This window comes from Periophthalmus magnuspinnatus, chromosome 21 (assembly GCF_009829125.3).
Source record: "Periophthalmus magnuspinnatus isolate fPerMag1 chromosome 21, fPerMag1.2.pri, whole genome shotgun sequence".
NCBI lineage: Eukaryota > Metazoa > Chordata > Actinopteri > Gobiiformes > Gobiidae > Periophthalmus > Periophthalmus magnuspinnatus.
The window spans coordinates 33,273,410-33,284,642 of record NC_047146.1 but is presented as its reverse complement, the minus strand read 5'-3'; the positions used below and the strand labels follow the sequence as shown (position 1 = coordinate 33,284,642).

At 43.9% G+C, this 11,233-nt stretch overlaps 1 protein-coding gene across 5 annotated transcripts in view; it reads right to left on the bottom strand.

Annotated features, from left to right (window-relative positions):
- kalrna (kalirin RhoGEF kinase a) overlaps positions 1-11,233 on the bottom strand; it is a 139,491-nt gene that overhangs the window by 2,981 nt on the left and 125,277 nt on the right. For 2 of the 5 annotated variants that reach the window (XM_055230869.1, XM_055230870.1), the window contains 24 exons: positions 10,781-10,915; positions 9,538-9,656; positions 9,402-9,468; positions 9,067-9,170; positions 8,514-8,583; positions 8,356-8,442; positions 8,192-8,284; positions 7,256-7,306; positions 7,109-7,186; positions 6,851-7,036; positions 6,581-6,752; positions 5,755-5,948; positions 4,796-5,079; positions 2,942-3,101; positions 2,426-2,488; positions 2,313-2,340; positions 2,081-2,243; positions 1,867-1,988; positions 1,667-1,798; positions 790-951; positions 630-708; positions 517-568; positions 301-449; positions 65-203 (listed from right to left, as the gene is read on the bottom strand). In XM_055230869.1, coding sequence (XP_055086844.1) covers positions 65-203; positions 301-449; positions 517-568; positions 630-708; positions 790-951; positions 1,667-1,798; positions 1,867-1,988; positions 2,081-2,243; positions 2,313-2,340; positions 2,426-2,488; positions 2,942-3,101; positions 4,796-5,079; positions 5,755-5,948; positions 6,581-6,752; positions 6,851-7,036; positions 7,109-7,186; positions 7,256-7,306; positions 8,192-8,284; positions 8,356-8,442; positions 8,514-8,583; positions 9,067-9,170; positions 9,402-9,468; positions 9,538-9,656; positions 10,781-10,915 — 2,889 coding nt within the window. Of the gene's footprint in view, positions 1-64; positions 204-300; positions 450-516; positions 569-629; positions 709-789; positions 952-1,666; positions 1,799-1,866; positions 1,989-2,080; positions 2,244-2,312; positions 2,341-2,425; positions 2,489-2,941; positions 3,102-3,599; positions 5,080-5,754; positions 5,949-6,580; positions 6,753-6,850; positions 7,037-7,108; positions 7,187-7,255; positions 7,307-8,191; positions 8,285-8,355; positions 8,443-8,513; positions 8,584-9,066; positions 9,171-9,401; positions 9,469-9,537; positions 9,657-10,528; positions 10,625-10,780; positions 10,916-11,233 lie in introns of those variants that run through there. The other 3 variants (XM_055230871.1, XM_055230872.1, XM_033986554.2) reach the window with 2 other exon arrangements.

The following is an 11,233-nucleotide window of genomic DNA, read 5'->3' as shown; positions in this document are numbered from 1 at the left end:
ATTAAACTGGATTATTCAGATTAGTATAAAGTCTTAACTCTGTGTGGAGATAAGTGGAGCTCACCTTTAAGTCGAGGTGGGCCACTCTGCAGGTGTGAAGGTGCTGCAGAGCCTCCAGTGTTTCTTTGATGAAGAACGCAACCTTCTCCTCCATCAGCTCATCGTGAGCCACCAGATAGTCCAACAAACGCCCGTCCTCCAGTCTAAATATATAAAATATATAAGTGTATTTTATTTTAGATGAGAGATCAAAAAGTGAATAGACAAATATAAATAAATTAACAGTTAAATTTGACTTACAACTCCAAAACCAGCATGAGAAATGTGGGGGATTCATATGCATCCAACAGCGCCACCACCTGTTGACTCTGTACCTGACGCAGGATGTCTGCTTCATGAGCTACCTGCTCTTTTTTCAGCATCTTCTTACTGACGAACTTAACGGCGACCTGGGAAAAAGACTCAAATAAACGTTTAAGTATTTAAAATAGGCTTAGCTCATGATCAGCTGTTTACCTCCTTCTTAGTAGATTTGTTCAGACATTTTCTGACCACAGAAAACCTTCCCCTAAAAACAAAAACATTATAATAGTTTGTCATCTCAAATATGTTCAATCAGTGTAATTTACCTGCCAATTTCTAAGAGTTCTGAAAAAGACGTCTCAAAATTCTCTTTCCATTGAACTGTGGCTCCATCGTAACCAGCATCTGAAACATTTATTTAGGGCAAATAAATAAAATACAAAATCAGTTTAAGGATGAATAAAAGTTTCAAAATAAAAGTCTTACTGCCGCTGGGTAACGTGATCATGTTGGACGGCTCAGATGGAGGTCCGACTCCCCAGCGGTTTGAGGCACGCACTCTGAACTGGTAATGTCCCCCCGGGATCAGAGTGTGGATCTGGACACACTCCTCTCGACTGCTGGACACCTGCTGCCACAGAAACGAGTCTGAAGGAGAGGAACAAAAGGGTCCATAAAGTGCACGTGCTTAGACACACTGGAGTTTTGTTCTAATGAAAAGAACTTATGTTATTTTCTTAAATGTTTAAACACAGACAGATCTCCACGTTCTTCAACTTTTCACCTTTTTTAACTTTTCGATCCATTCTACCCTTGACTGATGCAAAACTAAAAGCACCCGCCCACAAACTGTAAAAAAGTGACTGAGTGAGTGTGACGTCACCACAGCTTCAGATCCAAATGAAGCTCATCGAGGCTCCAGCAGGTACAGAGACCACGAGTATCATAGCAACCAAAGAGCCAATCAGGAGCGAGGCTGTTGAAGGTAACACCCCGTCCCGCTGGTTTAACCTGGAGCGGGCGCTTAGCAATGCCGTCCAAACCTGTTGCTAACACTAGTGGGTGAAACCTCAGGGAAAGGCTTTGTCTGTTATCAATGTGCATATCATGATTCACTGAGAAAAAAAGCAAAATAAAACCACCGGGATCATGTAGAGGGTTAATACGAACATTTTAAAACCAAAATGACGAGGCTCACAGCAGCAGATACAGAGGGGGGACAGTTTTGAGTCCAGGGAGCCGGAAGTGCGCCCATGATCACTTCCTGTTTCGAACGTGGCGGCTAGCAGGTTAGCTATGTCCATTTATATAAAGAGTCTATGATCACGCCAAACAAAGTAATGAATAAACATGAAACACGTACCCTCTTGACGATACTCCACACTGTAGCTGCTCACGGCGCTTTGGGCGGATGAAGCTGGTGGAGGCCAGTGCACCATGACGGAGGTGCTGCTCGCCTCTTGTGCCGTGGGTCTGCCCGGGGCTGCGGGGATACCTTCAACAGCAGTATAAATATTACCACAGTTTATTCTACACATCATGTTAACACTTTATATATTATACCTTGAACTTTGATAGAAGCCGAGGAGGAGGCGGAGCCGTGATCGTTGACGGCGACACAGGTGTAAATACCCGTGTCTTGAGGCATCAGGTTACACACTTTTAACAGGATGTCCCCCGTGTCCCTGAACAAAGCAAATATATACCGTATAGATATTAAATACATTTAAAAGTATCATTAAACTCCAGGGTTTGTGGGTGGAAACATGTTCCTCACCTGATTTCAATGGAGAAGCGGCTGTTGCTGGTGACTGGACTCTGGTCAGGGCCCTTCAGGGCGATGGTGGGTTTGGGACGCCCACACACTTTACAGCAGAGGACCACAGTCTCTCCAAACGCACACACCACATCGGACAAAGGCACCAGGAACTCAGGGGCCACTGCGGACACGTCTGAGTCAGTACCTTTTAATAACTTGCTTTATAAAGTGACAGCAAACACACGCTCACCTTCCTGAATGAAGTTGGGGTTAAGAAGCTAAAAAAACACAAAGATAAGCACGAGGTTTGTTCAGTCCAACTTGAACTGGGAAAACGGTGTCACATTTTGGAACGGGTCCTACCTCCATCCCAGTTTTCGGGTCAAGGTCATCTTCACAGTCGGACTCGTCGGACGTGTGGACATCCTGGAGGAGGAGGGTGGAAATGGACAGAGGAGCGGAGGAGAATATGAAGAGTATGAAAGAAAGTGATGAAAAGAAAAAAAAGGAGGGAAGCAAAAACCAACAAAAGCAACGAGGTCGAAGAATGTGAAACGAGCAACTGACCAGCTGAATGTTTAACTTCAGGTTAGTGTCTTTCCATGCACTACAAATAAACCAAGGACATCAGCATTTCATCACAAAATCAAAGCGTTAGTGAAAATAAAAACGACTCAAGGGAACAAAAACAGGTTCTCAACCCTTTAATATTGAGACTGTGTTCAGAGTGCAGTGACAGTGGATCTTCAGACCTGTTTGTGAATGTGCTTTGGTGTCAGTTCCAAATGAGTTGGCTGCAGGTTGAGAACCACTAGCACACAAAAATAAACCCAGCCTGAAGCCGGGCGCGGCCACACGTCCTCCACCTACTCTACTCACTTTGCCCTTGGCCTTGGCGCCGGGAGACCCCAATGACGAGGGGGGCGTGGTTTCTTTGGGCTTACGGACAAGCCCATTCTCTTGACCTCTGACCCCCAGAGGAACATCTTTGGCTTCGGCGCGCTTCCTGGCGCGCAGTGTGTTCCACGATAATGACTTTCTGTGCAGTACAGGAACAGCAAACATCAACTGACCAATGAGAGACTGAGGAGCAGAGCTGACTGCAGAGCACAATGCACTCTGGGTAATTATGGAATAATAATAATAGCCTTTATGTATTCATTTACATTTAAAATATAACTGTACGGTGCATCTAAAATGACATTTTTACTTAGATGTAATAGTAATGATACTGAAGATTTCCTAAACCGTGCTTTTTAAACAGGAGAGAGACAAACGCACAAATAAAACACACAAACATCACAGGCTCTGAGTCTCTTCATCAGTTTGATCAAACCAATAAAACGTTTTAGGTTCATACGGAGTCTGAAGTGTTAGTACAACTTAAACAAACTCAAAGTTTAACAGAGATAATAAAAATACATAAAGGGCATAGAGCAAACGGCTGTATCCAAATATAAAGATTAGTGCAAGTCACTGCTACTGTGATAAAATCCATTCAAATACATTTAAGGTAAATTAGCACACAGCACGTTCATGTTTACTGCTGTAGTTTATTTACAAATATTAAAACTACAAACCCAGAACGACTGAAGCTTCACGTTGCTTTGCTAAAGCCATGCTCCAAAAGGTTTATGTTACATATTTAACATTTAAAATTAGACTAGAAACAGCACAGCGGGTTAGCTAACCAGGAAACCCTCTGAGCTTGAATCAAACGCAGCGGGCTAGCTAACCCTCTGATTCAAACGCGGTGGGCTAGCTAACCCTCTGATTCAAACGCGGCGGGCTAGCTAACCCTCCGATTCAAACGCGGCGGGCTAGCTAACCCTCCGATTCAAACGCGGCGGGCTAGCTAACCCTCCGATTCAAACGCGGCGGGCTAGCTAACCCTCCGATTCAAACGCGGCGGGCTAGCTAACCCTCCGATTCAAACGCGGCGGGCTAGCTAACCCTCCGATTCTAACGCAGCGGGCTAGCTAACCCTCCGATTCTAACACAGCGGGCTAGCTAACCCTCCGATTGTAACAGCGGGTTAGCTAACCCTCCGATTCAAACACAGCGGGTTAGCTAACCCTCCGATTGTAACACAGCGGGTTAGCTAAGCAGGAAACCCTCTGTGCTTGAATCAAACATATTGCACAGATTTACTTCATTCATATTTTTCTTAAATAGTGCAAATGGACTTTTAAACAGGAATGTTCTAGAGCTTCAGTCAAAACTGTACAAACTGTTCAAATATAAACAAAACAACATCGAGAAGGAATATAAACAAAACAAACATCGAGAGGGAAAATAAAAGTAACAGAACAAACATAAACCTGTGTAAGTGTCCACGCCAACGCCCCAGATGCACAGAGCATTTTACAAAAAAACATTCAAAAGGAATCAAATACAAAAGAAGAAAAGGCAGGTGTTAGAAACTGAAACGTCCGGTTTTAGCTCCACACTGGAGTTTTCTGGTTTACTTTTATATTTTTACCTAGAGCTCAGTGTTTGTGTTACTGGGGATCCAAAGTGTTGGCTCAGTAATGACGCTGTCTGTGCAGCAGATCGACAGGGTTTGTACCTCAAACAAATCAAAAACATAAAAACAAAACGTCCCCTGTGAGGTCCAGTTCATAAATAAGGGTTTTGGGATAGTCTTTAAAAATGGATCTGAGCACTCTCAGTTTGTCCAGTCTGAGCGCTCAAAACCAATCAGAAGTGCTGGTGGAGGTGGGCGGGACTTACTTGATATTGTTTGCGTCGGCCACGGCTGCGGAGAAGGAACAGGCCGAAGAAGAGTCTCTGAGGGGTTTGGTGACCGGGCCGAGCACATGACCTGGGACCCAGCCCTCTGCCGCCGGGGACTGGCTGTTGGCCGGACGGTAAACCAGGTACATGTTCTGCTGGTTAGTAGCCAGGATTTGGACGACCTCTCCTTGAGTCACATTGATCTCATTCTCCTTGAGAGCAGAATAGTCCTGAGTGACCAACATGGTGGACGAGAAGCCATTACAGCCGCCATCGCTGTCCTGAGAGCGGAGAAGGTGGAACGGGGAAGAGGGAAGAGAGAGAACACAAGGAGGAAAACGTGGGGAGAGGATGGAGAGACGAGTGGACAAAGTTAGGAGCATTCAGAGAGCTGGACCACAGTCCTGCTGAGTCCATCAGGTCCAACCTGAGGAACATCAGGGTGAGACCAAAGAGGAGACAACAGGGGCAGTTAGAATCTGAACCAAGTATCTATATGTGCTGGCATCAGCCAACAGGCACATTCCTTTGTGTTATATAAGTGTTTAAAATCCAGTTTAACCTGCCGTTCAAGACGACAGGTTAAGACTGAATCCCTCACAGCAAGGACAATAATTAACATAGTTTAAATCTTTACAACACCAAACCTAAACTAAGCCAAGAATATTTCACATTATCGTTGCAGAAACGCGTCTTTGTTTGGTTCAGCATTTTTATTTGAGCTGAACTCTTGACAGACTGCATTCATTTTGATGTTGTAGAGCAGAAGGCAAAAAGTGGAACTGCCAAAACAGCTGAGCTGAAGTAGGTCAAAAAGTTAAGAAAAAGTATATATATAAAACTGCTCCAGCAGTTATCTGCAGTGGCCCAGATCTTACCCTTGTTTTAAGGGCAAAGTGACGTTAGCCTCACAGTTTCTAGAACACAAACATCTCCAAAAGCCTCTCTCGTCTTACCCTGGGATTGAAACACGAGCCCCCGTTGGAGGTAGACACTTTGATCTGGCTCTTGCCCCTGTCCACGTCCTTCTCGCTGAGGCCCACTGCAGACGAGGGGCGGCTGTGGGCCCCCTGCTGGCTGCTGGAGGTGGAGCGCTGTCTGTTCAGTGAGGAGCTCTTGTCGTTCTGGTGCATTTGGGGAAACTGTAGAGCTGCAGTGAAACACACAGAATAGTTATCAATGTGTAGATTCTAAACTCCGAGCTCTTTGTCTGTGGTTAGTCCTGACGTCTGCTGCCTGGATCCAGAACACACAGTCCAACACAAAACATGTGAGTCTGGTCTCCGGTGAATCTCGTTTTCAGATAGGCGTGACTGATGGGACCATTAGCCAATCAGGGACAGGCATGGTCAGAAATAATAAAGGAAAAAATATCATGGCTGAAAAACATGGTGGATTTCTGCAGAATCAAAGAGTTAAGCCTAAACTCTGTGAATCTGAGGTGAGAAAAATGTCATTTTATTTGTAAATCACAGGTGACCAATGAGCTCCTTTATTTTAATGAGCGTCACTGAAAAAGCTGATCTGATTGGACGATCACATTAGACCGGGCTTGAGACGCAGCAGAAGGCATGAGGACCAGACTGATATCAATCTGTATAAAAAAAGAGATTGCAAAGATTTCTGCTGCATTTTGGAAACAATCTTATTAATAAAGTGCTTTAATCCCACAGTGCCTTTATATGACCCTATGTTTGTGACAGACACTGATAAAGATGCTCTTCTCTGACCTACAGACTACATTTTATACAAACATACATAAATATATATTTACACATTTACCATCTAACAAGTTGCTTCGATATTCCAAGCGCTCCTTTATGTGCTGGACCCAGATCTGTTTGATTTCAACGTTGGCCGCTTGAAGAGTGAAACGCTCTGACGTGCGTCGACACAACAGCACAAACTTACAGGGGTCGTTATCCACACTCTCCTCCAAACCCAGATACGACACCTGAGGAGCAAAAAGTCCATTTAACACAGAGCAGGTGCTTCCATGAGGCCCGTCACTGTCTGACCTCTGCACCCATCATGAACAGGACTGGAATGTACCGTTATGCTCTTTTTGAAGAGGTATCCTGGTGTGGACGAGCCTTTACGGAGCAGCTCACTGAAGATGACGATCTGCTCAAAGAGAAAAACGCGGCGTTCTTTGGAGCGGGACAAAACCCCAGAGTCCTGCTCCGTCACAAAGAAGGTCTCCTGCTGCAGTAGTTTGCCCTGATTGGTCAGTTTGCCCTGAAAGGAGACAGGACTTATTAACAAACTACTGTTTTTTGTTCTATTTTATTTTAAATTCACCAGTTTTACCTCATAACCCTGAAGTCGCCCCAGATTCATCATGTCATTGCAAAGTTTAGGAACCTGGGACATTATGTCCACGGCTTTCTGCAGAGAATTAGACGTCAGAAAAAAAGAAAAAAACTGACAAAGGGACAGAAAACAGTCACATTTTACCTCTATCTGTTCACAGTCCATCCCAGCCTTTAAGCTGTACTTCAGAAAGTCCTGCAAGGAAATGAGTGTTTTAGACCAGAAACAGCCTGCACCGCTCACTGGACATGGGTAACATGGGTGACATGGGTAACATGGGTAACATGGGTAACATGGGTAACATGGGTAACTGGACATGGGTAACTGGACATGGGTAACTGGACATGGGTAACATGGGTAACTGGACATGGGTAACATGGGTAACTGGACATGAGTAACATGGGTAACTGGACATGAGTAACATGGGTAACTGGACATGAGTAACATGGGTAACTGGACATGGGTAAAATGGGTAACTGGACATGAGTAACATGGGTAACTGGACATGAGTAACATGGGTAACTGGACATGGGTAAAATGGGTAACTGGACATGAGTAACATGGGTAACTGGACATGGGTGACATGGGTAACTGGACATGGGTAAAATGGGTAACTGGACATGGGTAAAATGGGTAACTGGACATGGGTGACATGGGTAACTGGACATGGGTGACATGGGTAACATGGATAACATGGGTAACTGGACATGGGTAACATGGGTGACATGGGTAACTGGACATGGGTAACATGGGTAACTGGACATGAGTAACATGGGTAACTGGACATGAGTAACATGGGTAACTGGACATGGGTAAAATGGGTAACTGGACATGAGTAACATGGGTAACTGGACATGGGTAAAATGGGTAACTGGACATGAGTAACATGGGTAACTGGACATGGGTGACATGGGTAACTGGACATGGGTAAAATGGGTAACTGGACATGGGTAAAATGGGTAACTGGACATGGGTAAAATGGGTAACTGGACATGGGTGACATGGGTAACTGGACATGGGTGACATGGGTAACTGGACATGGGTGACATGGGTAACTGGACATAGGTGACCAGAGCATACCTTTAACAGCAGCTGATATTTAGTGATTCTTTGGATGGGTTTAATGAGAAAATCACTGATGCTCAGCCTCGACTGGATGTCCTGCTGGATTCCCTAAAGACAAACACAATGATGAACAAACATGACTCCAGAGAATATTAGACTTTAGAAGAGTCTTAACTCACTTCAAAATATGAATCATATTCTGCTACGATGTACTCTGACTTGGGTTTATTCTGACAGTAGACGACGTACATGTAAAGTCGTCTCTCCTGGAAACAAAAAGCACGATAAACATTATTATGTAAAACTCGGCGCCATTTGAGATTCACAAAACGCTCACGTGTTTGATAAACAGCTCAGCGAGGTGATCGTGGTCGTCCAGACATTTCTCCAACTCCCCCACAAAATAGCTACAAAAACAAATACTGGTTAGCATTTGACCCAACATTTAAAGAAACATCTGACCCAACATTTAAAGAAACATCTGACGCAACATCTGACGAAACATCTAACCCAACATCTGACCCAACATTTAAAGAAACATCTGACCCAACATTTAAAGAAACATCTGACGCAACATCTGACGAAACATCTAACCCAACATCTGACCCAACATTTAAAGAAACATCTGACCAAACATCTGATGCAACATCTGACCAAACATCTGACCAAACATCTGACCCAACATCTGACCAAACATCTGACCAAACATTTTACCCAACATCTGACCAAACATCTGACCCAACATCTGACCATACATCTGACCAAACATCTGACCAAACATTTTACCCAACATCTGACCAAACATCTGACCCAACATCTGACCTGACTTTTCACCCAACAGCCAACAATCGTCTTTGTTTCTTGCAGTCAGACTTGGGGGTAGGACTTACTCTCTGTGCCACTCATAGATTTGTTGAATGTTTCCAAAAACAATCTTGTCTTTTCCTTCCATGTTTTCAGGGACGCCTTTGTCCTTTATCCTCTTCATGAAGCCCTGCGGCGCAAGGAAAAAGGCATTATGTTTAAGACTGACGACAAACACTCGTCTAAGAAGTTATTTTTGAAATACTGGTACCAACTCAGCAATGGAACACTACATCCACTTTGTACTGGCGGCTATGCTAGCAAATGTTTATTTTGGACAGTATGATCAGGTTTAATAACAGGTCTTTTGGTTTTGTTTTGCGTTTCGGGCTTTGGGACAGGTGTGCAGACACTGAATTACCTCCACTACAGTTCCAAGGTCTTTGACATAGTCCTTTTCTGTTTGAATCAGCTCATTCAAGACAAACCTGTGTGAATGAGAGAGACTGTTAGAAACCCAAAGCAGAACGCAGTGTTCTGAACATGTTTGTGCTCACATTCGCCCCCTCATGGCCTTGGCCCTCTGCTCCAGCTCAGGGTTTCGAGGCTGGACCGGTGTGGTCTGTTCTGGAGGTGACAGGGATGGGAAAGCTGGGTATGATCCCGACTCCAGGGGCTGTGGACAGACGGATGTGTTTGGATACGGATTATAATAATCAGGTGTACATTCATGAGAATTACATTTAAATAACAAAAATCTTGCTTAGTGAATTCAATAACAGAAGTACCAGAAGTTTACATGCATACATATGTGATTTTTTCTCACTGTCTCACATGAAATCGGACTAAAGTTTTATTATTATTATGATTATTTCTATTTGCTAAATGCCAGAATAATGAATATTTTTTTCAGGGCTTTATGGTGGACTCTCCAAAGTATTGGCTTTGTTATCCTTAAGCCTCTTTGTTATCCTTAAGCCTCTTTGTCACCAGTTTGGCCATATGCTTCAGGTCATTGTCCATTTGAAGACCCATTTGTTCCGAGCTTTAACTTCCTGCTGATGTGTTGAGATGTTGCTTCAGTTTTTCCACATGTTCTTTCCTCCTGATGCATCTGTTTTGTGAAGTGCACCAGTCCCTCCTGCAGCAAAACAGCCCCACGACATGATGCAGACACCCCCGTGTTTCACAGTTTGGATGGTGTTCTCAGGTGTCTCTCTAATCAACTCAAAATGTTCTCAATAAACTTATCACAAGATTCCAAAGCCAGGGTTTACCCAAATAGTTTAAAACTGTATGTATACTTCTGACTTTGAGGAAAGTCATAAAAAAAATAAAAAATAAAAATAATAATAATAATTTAGTTAATCTTAATTGACCTAAAACAAGAAGGGTTTAGTCTGATTTTCATGTCAGACAGAGAGGGGAAAAAAGCGCACGTGTCTTTTTATATAGTGTATGTGAACTTTGAACTATTTACAGGTGATGGTCTTAAAAACAAAACTCCTTTGAAAATGGACGGCCAACTGTGAATACACCTGAACTCACCATTTTGGTTTTAACCAGTTTTTCTATGGCGCTAACGAGTTCAGCAGCACTGGGGACCTCAGAGGAGGGCTGCATGGAGGTGAGCAGGGTGGAGGACTGAGAGCACAGGTGGAGCAGAGGAGAAGGTTTGAGACAGGGGACAGTTAGACCCAAAAGGAACGAAACAAACAAGATTAGTAGCAAGGGAAAGAGACAGACTTGTACGGAGATATTAGTAGAAGGAATTGTTCTGGAGGTTTTGCCCTGTCTTACCTTGTCGTCTGGGGCAGAAGGATCTTTGATGATCTCCATGGGTGGAGGCAGTGGGGTCGCCGTCTCCTCATCCTGTTCCTCCTCTCCTCCGCTCTGCATCCCCGACTTCGACAAATGGACCTCCTTATTGGCCATCTACAGAGAAGACACAACCATGAAGGAATTACTCCAACTAGAAAGAGTTGAACAAGTTAATAATAATCATTTGTATAAAGGAAAAAATAAATTATAGTTATCCCCCAAATCGAGCATAAACGTCCACTATGGAGCATTTATCTGTGGGAGCTGGAATCGCACGGCCGACATGTGCCTCAATGGATCTGACCGCGCAACCGGTGATGTTTTTTTCATACTGAGAGCAGGAACCAGCAACCTTTAGATCAATGGACAAACACTACCAACTGAGCCACTTTCACCCATAATACACAGAATGAAACGGGTCTAAATTCATGT